At 41.4% G+C, this 13,961-nt stretch overlaps 1 protein-coding gene across 2 annotated transcripts in view; it reads right to left on the reverse strand.

The window, feature by feature from the left end:
* Nucleotides 1-329: 329 nt before the first annotated feature.
* Nucleotides 330-13,961, reverse strand: part of snx29 (sorting nexin 29) — a 168,508-nt gene continuing 154,876 nt past the window's right edge. The window contains exons 21-22 of one of the 2 annotated variants that reach the window (XR_004655164.1): nt 755-1,409; nt 330-721 (exon numbers count right to left, since the gene is read on the reverse strand). Coding sequence is in view for 1 of the 2 variants with exons in the window: in XM_034861446.1 (XP_034717337.1) it covers nt 1,283-1,409 (127 nt within the window). In the remaining variant the exon portion in view is untranslated. Of the gene's footprint in view, nt 1,410-13,961 lie in introns of both variants that reach the window. The other variant, XM_034861446.1, reaches the window with a different exon arrangement.

The raw sequence follows: 13,961 nt of genomic DNA on the forward strand, positions 1-13,961 counted from the left end.
CCCAACACCATGTGGACCTTTATTGATACTGGTGATGTTTTCTCCACTGTCACTTAAGTCTGCGGTTTCATATAATGTTGGCCTTTTATTTTAATTATAGTTTAACCTTTTATTTAGTATCTCTAGGTCTAAAATAGCTAGGCTAGAATTGGGTTGTGTTTGCTTTAATTTGGCAATGTCTAATTCCACTTATTATGTGCGCATTAGTGGCTCTTGGGAACATTATCATTTTATGGTTTAAATAAAACCTTATATATATATATATTTATTTATAAGGTTTAAATTCTTCTCTTAGTGATAGGGGAAGGGTGTTGCAGTTGCAGTTTTTTCCCCAAGTCAATAAGAGGAGTCCAGGGAGAATATTAATAATGCAGTGGGTATCAAAAAGATTCAACCCCCCACCAATATCATTTTCCTAGTCCCAAAGAGAGTTTGGTTTTAGCAGTGGTGCTCAGCCATAAACCACTAATATGATCATTATTAGGAATTTAAGATGTTTTTGATAAATACTATATCCCTGGTGGCCTTTAGCTATGTTACATTCCCGCAGTTTATCTGTTACAGCCATGATAATAAGGACGATAACAATGATAATGATGATAATAATAATAATAACAATAACAATAACATGATAAAGTAGGAAAAAGGAATGCCCATTGCCTAATGGCCCAAGCCAAAGAGAGTCATTGTCGTCTTAAATGTAATGGCACTATAACGCTGACTGACACAGCAGCGGAAAAACGTAAAAGTATACCTTCATATGCGCCCTCTTCATCTTTCTGCACACCATTCCCTACCTACCCAGAGCAGGAAAGCAGCTACAAAACACTGTAGGCACTGTGACCATTATACACCTTCACTACAAAACTGAGCAGAAAAAAAAAAAGTCTCCATCATCTTATTGTGTTTGAGATTAGAGAGAGCAGTCCAGGCTAGATCATGTGCAGTTTACAGAGAGTCTTTGTGTCTCTCAGTGAGGTAAAAGGTACTGTATGATTGGCTCGGTCGATACGCAGCCTCTGGGGAGTCATTTATCCTTTACTCAGCCAGATGATCCACAGAAACATTTACATATCTCCTAGAGAGTCCTGCGATGTGAACGCATCCATCTCCCTTCCTCGACTAAGGCCTTTTATCTGTAAGGCTTTGAAGGTCCGTTTAACGTCCTCAATGTCCTCAAACTGTGAGCCTGTATGTCACGATCCAGGCTGGACACAGAAAACATTGTCGTCCTCTGCCTGTACAGGGAGAGATTATTAGTTCAAAGGCTCTGGGGGGGGGGTTAAAGGTCACCACTCTGGGGTTCAGGTCTGGCTTCCTGGTTGCGGCTGCGGCCCAGTCTGGGGAAGCGGGATGAAGTTTTGGACCGGGGCGTCTTGGCTCCGCCATCGGTCGTCTGGGGTGTGTCTCTGGATGAGAGAAAACAGTAGGAAGGAGAAGAAAGAAAAAAAACCATGGACTTTAAATGAACATCTGGCGGAAGTTTGTTACCAAGTTTAATATTCAAACAAACCACTGACGCTGCATCTGGAGACTGAAATGGATAACTTCCCTTCTGCCAGAAGACTTTTTCTTGGAAAACCCCAAAATTAGTCAAAACAGCCAATGGAGAAGCTTTTGTGAATCAAATAAGCTGAATCTCAATTATTCTACAATGATTGTGAATAAAGAGTAGCAAAATAGAAATATATCTAATTGGCTGTTCATCTTCCTTTAAGTACTATTACTATGCCTGCCAAACTTTTGAATTCTGGCACAGCATGTGTCATTTCAATGATAGTGGAGACAGATTTACTCAGAATTCTTAAGAATGTATCTGGGAAAAGGAGGCTTCTCATTTCTAGATAATGTTAGCTGGGTTGGTTGAAAATGGTGTAGTCTCTGAACGTTTTAGTGTTGACATAAATTATATTGTGCTTTTGTATTGCAGTACGAGTCATTTGTATTGCAGTACAAGTCAGTCTTAGTATTATGACAATAAGAAGGACAAACTTTAGATTTCATTCTAATGTTTGGCTGCTCAGTTTCCTTCTAGATACATTTTCATAGACTGTAGATAGAGATGGACAATCATTCTCCACTTCCTCCCACTGTACAAAAGTGTGCCCTATGAAGCAGCCCGATTGGTTAAGCCTAGGATAGCCAATTGGTCAGGGACGAGGACCTGAATTAATCAAGTTCTGTTCCCTCGCGCAAGCATGGATGCCTGGCCAATTATAGCCTGCAAATGCTGTTTAATTTTGCCTAGAACTGCCGTGGGTTCCATGATATTGCTTCCCGGATACGTATGCTTTCTTCTTGTGATTTTGGAGCAAGAGTCCGCGCAGTAGTGATCAGGCGGTGGAGCCGCAGTATCAAAGTCCCGCCCGTCCACCCGCTTAATCGATCGCGAGTCAATCACAGCACATGTTTCACCACGTTCTAATCAGAAGAATGAACAATTGGACAAAACTCAGCATGATCAGAACTCCATGAAATGAATGATCCAATCTTTGGGAAAAATGTATTCAACGTGTACTTTGTTTTTTGTATAGTGCAATTTATGACCTGTTCTGCAGCCAGCCACCAGGAGCGATCAAGATATTTTGGCTTCACTTTTAGAGAGCTATCAAGCCTTTTTTCTTTATATTACACACTACATCCAGCATGTGGAGAAATCCAAAGCTCGACAGGCTCGATGTGCCTAGTTGCAGTTGCTAAGATTTGATTGGACAATCACTTTTCACGTATTGCTTGTATACAGGTATAGTCACAGGAAATACATTAGATGAATTTGTTGAACCTTTTCACATGTAATCATTTATGGTACACTAGTGTGACACACAGAATCAAATTATAGCCATTTCTGATCTTATGACAATGTTAAGGCTTCCCATTACTCAAGGGGAAATCATCTTTGCCACTTAATGACATCATTGCCCTAGTTACCCTGACGACCGTCTTCACAACATGTGAACCCGTGATCCCTGAGTCTTAACTGATAACGATGAGAATGAATGAGAGGCACTTGTCAAAGGAAGGAAATGAAAAGCAGGAGATTGAAGGCCTGGAGTTAAATGCTTTCTTGTGGCCTTCTTCTAAAGCATGTCATTGCTAAGAAACTGACTTCTCACCTGCTGCTTGTGATGAAGCGGATTCTGTAATAGGAGAACTGAGTTCAAGTGCTTCTTTAAAAAAAAAGGGATTTTTGATAAATATTAAAATCATCAACTTTTAAATGGCAACTTTTATTGAAGCAGCCCAGCAGCTAGAGCAGTGATGAAGGTTATCTGGGTCATCTGAGTGGTCCTGAAGTTTGAGTCCCACCCGGACAACACGCGCTAAAAATAAATGCACTCATGGTGAGGTGCATTTGCTGAAAGTGTCACTGCGGCCCATATGCTTGTTTGTGAGGCAGCGGGGGCTAGACAAGCAGCACAGTAAGAGGGAAGAGAGGCCCTGTTATGTTAAAATTGGCCGAGACATGGAAGAGACAGTTACAGCATGCTGCAATGGAGCAAATGGATTCCCATTATTTACTTAGGGGGGGCAAATTTATCTTTTTGCTACCCAACCCGCAGTAGGTGATTATATTTAAGCACCGTATTCCAATTGTTTTTGGACCCCCGTTCTGTGTTTTATCAAATTTAACTTGTTGTTGATTTGCCACACATCACAATCTCGAAACGCAACGGCTATTAGTCGGATGATGATTTAGCCTCCGGGCCAATATTTTTGGGGGTTCCAGTGTAGCCAGCCATTGTTAAAGGGTTTCAAAATTGCATTTTGGCCAATGCGCTCTGCCTCTTTTGCTCTCCACACGGACCGTTTACCTGTAGACACCTAAAAGCCCGCTCAGACGTGATTGGTCTTGGACTCTTGTCCTGTTGCCTACAGATTCACATGCAGATATCTGTTTATAGTAGCCACAGCATACGTTGGCTGTCAATCCACACAGTAGTCTGACTGTCTTACAAAGGTAAGAGACATACCATCCATACCAGCCAAACTCTAAATTAGCTAATAGAATAATTGTACTGGTTTTGAAATGCCGAACCAATTAGCGGTATTGGCTGCAGGGGATGGTTTGACCAGATAGTATGGGAGCAACCTAAGCTTTGTTAATATGGTAAACATCATTCAGTTTTCTCTGGCTCTAAATGTACATTCATCCACCTCACAAGGCAAATTCAATCAAGTACAGTCACACAATTTGAACTTGACCAAGGTTGGTGAAACAGTGGTGCAGGGGGGAGTTGTATCAGCAAAAATCATACTAAATTGGAGGCAGCGTGCAGAGTCAAAACCACAGCAATCTCATTTATTCATATCAAACTGGGTAAAGCAGCTAAATGTGCTAAATTAATTAGGCGTATATATTTTTTCTCGGGCTCTCAGCATGTGCTTGTTCTCCATTTGGACATCATATTGACTTGTGCAGGATAATAACTTTTCCAGGCACTGTTCGGAATATTAATATTCTGACTGCAGAGGTGCATAATTAGAGTAAGTGGGTACACACGCATAAGCACGCATGAAATTGATCGTCTAACAGCATAGATAGATAGATAGACAGACAGACAGACAGATAGATAGATAGATAGATAGATAGATAGATAGATAGATAGATAGATAGATAGATAGATAGATAGATAGATAGATAGATAGATAGATAGATAGATAGATAGATAGATAGATAGATAGATAGATAGATAGATGGACTGCAGGTAATCCAGGCATTGCATGTGAAAATATATATCAATAGGGACAGAATATTTCTAAAAAGAAACTTTCTGCTAGATTTTCAAATAAATAAAATTAAATGTATTCATACCATATTTTAAATTTTTTATTGAATGCTATTTTTTGGGGGATTGTGTAAACATTCTCCTAAAAAACATTAAACATCGTCATAGCTTGCAGTGTCCTGATTGGTGGAAAACACTTGCAGGGAGAAAGGCCTGTTGTCACGTCACTTTCAAAAAAACAAAAGCTAAAAGTTAAAGTGAAAATCTGCAGCTTTAATGAACAATGGATGGACTGATAACTACGCACTTGTGTTGCAGACTTTAAGCGCTTAACCTGTATGCCTCTCATGTCTCACCGACAGCTTTTGTTTTAGCATGTTTGTAAAAATTCGCTATTTCCGCTGTATTTGTGTAAAAAAGTGCTGGTACGAGTGGACTGTACGCACACAGAGCAGATTGAAATATTGCTTTTTACATGTTTTATGCCTGAAGAACAGGAAGGTGGGTATTGATAACTAGGCAGAGGTGAGGTGTTGCTTTGGGCAGAAAAGATTTCCTGTATTGGTCCCAGTCTGTAAGAGAAAGAGCTCTGCTGTCTGTCCAGTAGGTGGTGGAGAGGGTGGTCAGGATCATCCATAATGGATACAGGTTTTTCCAGTATCCTCTTCTCCACCACAACTTCAAAGGTGTCTGGTTTGCAGCCGATTACGGAGCCAGCCCTCTTAATATAAATAAAATGATTGAGTCTGTCTGTGTCGCGGCTCCAATGCTGCTCTCCTGGTCATAATAGACTGATAGAAGATTTCTTTTTTTTAAGTTATGCCCGCTGCGTCGAGGAGCAAGCCTCTGTACATGGGCACCGGCTCTACCCACTGAGCTATCTGGGTGCCCGTGATAGAAGATTTCCAACACTTTGCTGCTCACGTTGAAGGATCTTAGCTTCAGGGGTTGTGTAGACGTCCTCTTGCTTCTGAAGTTGACCACCATCTCTTTGGTCTTGACCATAGTCAGAAAATGAGTTCTCACAGCCTACTCCAAAAAATAGTTCACCAGTGCTCTATACTCCCATCCATCACTTATCCACCCAACAACTGCAGAAACATCAGAGGACATCTGCACGTGGCATTCCCAAGAGTTGTACTAGAAGTCTGCAGTGTACAAGGTGAAAAGGAATGGTGATAGCACAGTTCCCTTTCAGAGCTCCTGTACTACTGACAACCATTTGAGACAGGCAGACAATCTGCGGTCTGCCTGTCGTCTAGTCTGTAATCTAGTAGGCGGTGGATGTGTCTACCCTCCACGCTTGCAGCTTCTCCCTCAGTATAAGTGGCTGGATGGTGTTGAATGCACTGGAGAAATACCAGATAGTTGTCTTCTTGGAAACCGGAACCATGCAGGACATCTTCCGCAGCACTGTTATTTTCTCCTGGAACAGGCTCAGGTTGAAGAGGTGTCACACAGTGGCAGACATTTTGCTGGTACAGGTCCTCGGAACCTTGGGACTGATACCAACAGCCTTGCTCTGGAGCAGAGTCCCTCCAGCTGTCTCCTAACCTGGCTGATAGTCACAGTCAAGCAAGGGATAGATTCATTGCCAGACTTATCTCCACAGCGCTGTGGAGGAAGGTCTTGTTTTGGTGAAACATGTGCATGTAGAGAGGCGAGCTCTGGAATTAAAATGCCTGTCGAGTGTGTAATGAGAATTTTAAAAGATAAATACAATATGATTGCCAGTCCAGCTTGGAGGATGTTTCTCAAATCGCCTGGAATTTAGAATGCCAACACAAAGAAAGCGGAAAGTGACTGACAAACAGACTAGGCAGGAGAGGGTGCTCATCTTCTCAGTGGAGGGAAGACATTCCAACAAAAATGGGGGGTTCATGTCCAAGAGGTTCACCAGGCGGGAATGAGGGGGGTGAGATCAATAGTAACCTGAATAATTAACTATTACCGCTACATTTTCTTTCTTTCTCTCACTCTCTCACATACACACAACATAAATTGTCTCAAGTCCCCACAATAAAAGGTTACATCTTCTTTCTAAAAACTGCTCTTGACCATGAGACAATGGTCTACAACAGTTTCCTCGGATGCAGCATGTCAGTAAGGCAGACAGTCTGTGTACTGTGTTCTGAGTAAACCATAAACGTGTTGTGAGGAAAATTGCAGCATGCAAGTCTAAAGAAGTGAGTGTGGAGAGGCACAAAGACATCCGTACACATCAGTGGATGCAGACATGAACACTGCTGTCAGGCCTGTTACTTCTATAAATTACATTTGGAAACAAAACAGAAACTTCACGTTTTTCATCACACACACACACACACACACACACACATCAGCAGTACAAAGTAGAACATTTTCTATCTCTGCACTCTCTATCCTAAGCATTAGGAGCAGTGGACACATTCAGACACGCCTGGGGAGAAACCTTGGGTTCAGGGTCTTGCTCAGGGACACTTTGCTATGTGGCCAGAGGAGGCTGAGGCACATGCCAACACTACCAATGTCAAATAAAGTGAAGACCTACAGTTCATCATTACAACAAGTCTAAAGGCCTTTACACACCAAGTCTGTAATTTTCATTTGTGTTTTTTTGTATGTGTTTGTGTGTGTGTGTGTGTATATATATTTATTATATACTATATGGTCCTACTGTTGTGTTGACATGCACCACATATCACTTGTCAGTAATTAGTTGATTGGTAACATTAGCTTACATGACTAGGATGGAAAATAATTCAAATATATATATTAATTGTAAACCACAGTATTGGACTCATTAAAACTCAGACTCGATGGTCAAGACAGATTAAAGGTGTCAGTAATTACAATTGTATTGTGCAAGTTAAAGGACACTGTACTCTACTCTACAGTAGATATCAGTAGTCCTCCCTGGCGCAGTTATTTGATCCTCTGAAAATAAGATGTCATTCACTTTTACCTTTATCTCCTCTGTGAAAGATCAGTGGGATCAAATAGCAACATCTGCTGTTACTGCCTACCTGTCAAACTACTGCTAAGTTCAATCAAAGCAATGGGAACTATTCCAAGTACGTTTTCTGACAGCTCACATCAATCGGAATAGCTAATTTGGACAAAATCCAACTAGATGATTGGCATGTACCATAGTCTTCAAATAACTCAACTTTGAGGCTTATATTTAAGGGAAGTAGTACATTTTATGGCTTTGTAACAGTATAGCGCGACACACCTCCCCTGTGGCCAGAGAAAAAAAAACACTACTCCACTCAGGCATGATATGCTGAACTAGCTCGTTGCAATATGAGCACACTATTTAAAGTGTGTCTGAATTTAATAACCCGATGGTGAGATGAATAAAAAGTTCTAGTTTGTATACAGTATTTGTACTGTACGTATGCTCTTGTATAGCCTAGTCTACATTCGGGCACCATCTACATATTTGTTTAATTTTTTTATTTTTTTTATTTATGAGTTAAGTTGGTCAGAATATAGCATATATAATAAATATCATGAAATAATTTAGTTTAGACTATGCTTTGTTGCCTAGACCTGCCAATAAATGCATGATAGAAGAAAACCCCCGTGGACCACTACTAACCTGAATCAAGGCGTCTCCCTCAGAATCAGCTGCCCTGCCAAACTCCTCTCTCTATCTCGCTCTCTCTCTTTCTCTATAAAGATTAGAGAGCTTTGAAAGAAAAATATTCCTTTATCTTTACCTCAAGTAAAAGTAGCTAAAGTAAAGCAAGTAAAAGTCATTAACAACTTACAATTTCACTCTGCATCACTCACTGTGTGTGCGGTAAATAGACTGTATATTATAGGCTTAAAGTGTATGGTACAGTGGCAAGTCCAGAACAAAGATTTGCGACAAGACCAGATAAATCCTGCAGCTTCTTTCCACCATAGACTGTACATTAACAGTCTTAATTGCAACCATAGACTTTATATCAACAGTCTTAATTGCAACCATAGACTTTATATTAACAGTCTTAATTGCAACCATAGACTTTATATTAACAGTTTGTGCTCGGCTAAGTCTCGGGGGCTCGGCTGTCCTTACCTACTCTAAAGGGAGGCTCACAGTCACCCATTTTGAAAACCCTTGATTTACAACACTTTATCTTGCCGTCAGACAGCCCTTTCCGACAGGAATCTGAAGTCATTTATCCATCTATGCTCTCTTCAGAGTCACCAGACTAAAAAAACAAACCGTAATTTGACCTTGAAGAACACAGAAGATGCTCGTCTACCACTACCTTGATCGGTTAGTTTGTTTTGTTACTGTAACGACTTACCCTTTAAAACACCAAAGTCACACATTGCCACTAACTAACTAATTGGTACCAGTATCTCCCGTGTTCTGACCAATAAAATGACTTGAAGAGAGCATTGATAAAAGCTTCAGTTCCCCATTGGAAAGAGTTGTCCGCGGCAAGGTAAATCTGGGAAATATTCTAAATATAGCGTACACTTAAACTGATAATGATTTTTTTTCTGATAGGTAAATATGTTTAGCTGCAGCCCCCGTCCACAGTAGTACATTGCTTAGCTTCCGTGTCAGTACTCCTGCCTGTTTCTCTAAACCGGGTACTTGTTGACCGCTGTGTACTGTAGATAATACACTGACTATGGAAAAGTACCTATTACAACCCCACTTCAAAAGATCCAAACACAACAATGACTGGCCCTTTATACAGAGAAACTAGGGCTGTGGAAATAAACATTATGCTAAAATGACCATGTTTTTACTGGGCTATATTAGCAACAGGCCATTATTTGTATGTGCTGGATATTATTTGAGACTTCTTTTAATTAGGATAAGACACAGTTTTAACAAAAAGAAGCAATGTGTGGGCCAAACAGTATTCTCGCTTACCTCTGCAACTTCTCCACATTCCTTCCCACCCCCTCATTAAGTTAATGACCAGACTAATCAGGCTTTCATCCCAAGCTAAAGATGTCAGACAAGCGCATGTTTGATCATACTAACTTAGCAGGAAGTTATGGAGACCAGATTAGACAGTTATAACGTGTGTAACTAATAAACATCATGACAACACTGGCAGGTCTCAGTGCAACATTGGCCACAAATGAAGAGAGCACTGTATACTGTATGCCTTCACACATATTAATATTATTGTAATGCTGATCTGGGTTGATTCAATGTCGACCGCAATTTCACTGCAGCCCTGTGCTGAGAATCCCAGTGTCAGCACAGATCACAGCAGGCCGGGACTAACCTGCATATGCAAGTAAAAATCCTCAACTATCAACTGAACGTTACTTGATATGATGCTCATGATAAAACATGTCAACATGATGTACTGATGAACTGCTGCGGTTAGTTCTCTGTTGCATCATCTCAACTGTAATGCAAACTTTTCCGAGGTGACCTTCTGGTCACACAGCCAAAGAGACATCAGCTGTTCACACCACCAAATAGAGCAGAGTCAAACACTACAACGCCACAGTTAGCCTGCTGTGTTCCTGAGATAAAAGTCGGGAGTGTTTGTAACCTAAGCAGGCATTCACAAACACATACTGTAAAAGTAGATGTACAGTACATATGAATGAAGATGTAATAAACCCAGAATAACAAAATTTCAATGTAGGAAATAGAACAGAGGAAAGTAATGTGATGCGGCTAGACACTGCAATGTATCATGCCATTCAAATAGAAAGGTTTCTATTTCAGCTCGGAGATATGAGAAGGAGAGATAGGATTATTAGGCCTCTCATGGCAGAGTTAACAATGAGCAGTCTGTGCTTGGGGGGTTTACACAGGCCTATGTGTTACCCTTCTTCTCCTGGACTACAGCCTTTAGAGACTTACCTCTCAATTGGAATCTATCTCTACTAATTTAACTGATGCTACTGGGGTTGGAGTCACCAGACGCCTCCAGATACAAAATCATCACAATCCTATGCCACGATACGATATTATTGCGATTGTAACATATTGCAATTTCTAATCTTTTTTTCAACTTCAAATTTTTCCCAATTTCAAATGATGTCCCCAACAGGAAACTTTGTCAAAAAAGTTTTTATCCAAAAAGATAGATTTCTCTGTTTGTTCATATCACTTCAATTGTAGTGCCGCAAAATGGGATTGGAAACTGGGAACACATACTGTATGTAGTAAAAGATCAATACTTGGCGCCTGTGTATTGATACAGTATTGCCATTGAAAATATCGTGATACTATGTTGTATCGATTTTTGATTTTTTTGTTTTATTTTTTTATTAGGTATTTGTCAGGAAAGCTCCACCCAGCCTTAACCCAGCCTTAAGTAGAGTAATTTAAATTGAAATTGAGTAGTTGACAAAAGAACTACAAGGTGTAAAGGATAGAATCATATGGACTGAGAGGTAACTTATTCATTGGACAGTTTTCGTGATGTCATCCTGTACCATCGGCACTCTATAAAACCATGGTGGGAAAGAACTTTCAGTGAGTGTGTTTACATGCACACTAATATTCCACTATTAAACAAATGTGACAATATTCCAAATCTGATACTGTTCATGTGAACAGCGTATTCTGTTTGGATATTCCAAATAAGGTCATTTAAGACGTGGGATATGCCGTTTTTTTTATTTGTGTTTTAGAGGCATTCTTTAGACATGTATACAGGAATATGCGTCTAAATTTTGGATATGATTTTGGATATACACAAACATCGCAATGCCGACCATTTCAAGAAGCTGGTTAAAAAATGGTGGAAAACTTTAAAAAAAAAATCTATTTTGCACTGCTGTATGGAAACGGGAATACAGTATGAGTGGAATATTCACTTTCATTTGCCATGGATGAAAGCTTTGGGTGTTGAGGGGCTTTCTTGGCTGACATGCCCCTTTAACATCGCATGGAAGTCTGGGACAGTGCCTAAGGAGTTGCAGACTGGTGTGGTGGTTCCCCTCTTCAAAAAGAAGGACCAGAGGGTGTGTGCCAATTACAGGGGTATCACAATTCTCAGCCTCCCTGGTAAAGTCTACTCCAAGGTCCTGGAATCGAGGTTTTGGCCCATAGTGGAACCTCGGATTGAAGAGGAACAATGCGGATTCCGTCCTAGTCGTGGAACAACGGATCAGATCTTTACTCTCGCAATGATCTTGGAGGGAGCCTGGGAGTATGCCCAACCAGTCTACATGTGTTTTGTGGATCTGGAGAAAGCCAATGACCGGGTCCCCCGGGAGAAACTGTGGGAGGTGCTGCGGGAGTATGGGGTGAGGGGGTCCATTCTCTGGGCCATCCAATCTCTGTATGACCAAAGCGAGAGCTGTGTCCGGGTTCTCGGCAGTAAGTCGTACTCGTTCCATGTGAGGGTTGGCCTCCGCCAGGACTGCGCTTTATCACCAATCCTGTTTATAGTTTATATGGACAGGATATCGAGGCGTAGTCGGGGCGGGGAGGGGTTTCAGTTTGATAGGCTCATGATCTCATCGCTGCTTTTTGCGGATGATGTGGTCCTGATGGCATCATCGGTCTGTGACCTTCAGCACTCACCTGATCGGTTCGCAGCCGAGTGTGAAGCGGCTGGGATGAGGATCAGCACCTCTAAATCTGAGGCCATGGTTCTCAGCAGGAAACCAATGGAGTCCATCCTTCAGGTAGGGAGTGAGTCCTTACCCCAAGTGAAGGAGTTTAAATACCTTGGGGTCTTGTTTGCGAGTGAGGGGACCATGGAGCGTGAGATTGGTCGGAGAATCGGAGCAGCCGGTGCGGTATTATTGTTTAAGTAAAACAGCGTAGTGGATGAGTGGACTGAGCAGACAGAGCAGACGGAAATATTGCTTCTTACATGTTTATGCATGTAGACAGGTGAGTGCATTGATAGGCTTTCCCTCACAGAGGTTTTATTTTAGCCAACTTAGAGTGACGAGCCTAGCGTTAGTTCGTCTGCGCCAGCGGCCGTTTCCAGTCAGGTAGTGTGTGTTGTAACGCACACACCTCTCAACTCAGCCGTGTGTGTGTGTGGAGCGAGGCCATCGCTTCACAGAATCCCGGCATGTGAGTAGGGACGCAAATACAGGGGGCTGGTGCTCTACCTGTGTAATGTTACCTGCTGTGTAATTATTCTGCTGGCCGGACAGAAAGCATTGGCGTGCCGGATGTGGGCCACGGGCCACCAGTTGACGATGGCTGCTGTATGTCATAAATAATATAGAACAGGTAGAAATAGGATGATGTAATAATACGAGAGAGATGATCTATATACACAGAGTTGTACCAAAAAGCAGCATGCCTCTGTTTAATTTCTGTTCCTTCTGATGTATCTGGGAAAATGTGTAAAAATAAGGTGCACACACACGTTACCATGGTTACCAAATGGTCTTGGATAAATCTGTGATCTTAGGAGACTGCTTCCTGGGCAGTTCTCACGATAAACAAATGGATTTGTAGGTTATCCTTTGAATTCATTATAAAATCTACCATGGCACAGTACGGTGCGGTTAGTCTGCTTTGCTTACATAACAAAAACTGCACCACAGTCTAATTCTGAACCAGAACCAGACTGAGACCCATCTTTTCAAGTGGTCTCCTTCCAGTCTCCAACCCAGGGACACTGGTTCAAATCGGCTAAAAGCAACACATAGACTGCACTTGTTTCATTTTTTCTACAAATAAAAATATATGCCATGAAAATCTATTGTCATGTGAAAAATTGCGTACATCCCATAAGAATGCAAGACATTTTTGTCATTTAACAAGGCCACAACGTGAAGAGCTATATCTTTATCAACTATGTTGCTGTTGCCTTCGCCTGATGACTCACATGTCTCCAGAGAGGAAAGGACATTCCAGTCAGACAGTGTGACAGGTCACACCCGCTGACTGATCCCAGTGAGTGGAAACTGATGCAAATATTGACAGGAAATGACTTGAACATCTTATTTTCAGACATAGCCTGGTAGAGAGGTGGGCAGCCGAGGCATCAAGCACTTTCACACTTGCTAATCTGAGTGCTTGTGAGAGAACATATACGCTTGTATGTGTGAATTATGCATATGACTGTAAAACGGACGGAAAGTGGAAGTTAGTTTACAAGGGATTTGGCATTGTCAGTGACCTTAATCCTCCCGGTATGTATCCTGTGACAACCACTACCACAACAGCTGTGGCATCTTATTCCTTCTGGAAGTCTTGTAGATTCAATTGGTATAATACACACAAAGTACTGCAAAACTGTTGTTGTCTTTTTTAGATGTAGTGTGAGCATACAGTTGGATTGGAAAGGCATCTCT

Source organism: Etheostoma cragini, chromosome 21 (assembly GCF_013103735.1).
Source record: "Etheostoma cragini isolate CJK2018 chromosome 21, CSU_Ecrag_1.0, whole genome shotgun sequence".
NCBI classification, from domain to species: domain Eukaryota; kingdom Metazoa; phylum Chordata; class Actinopteri; order Perciformes; family Percidae; genus Etheostoma; species Etheostoma cragini.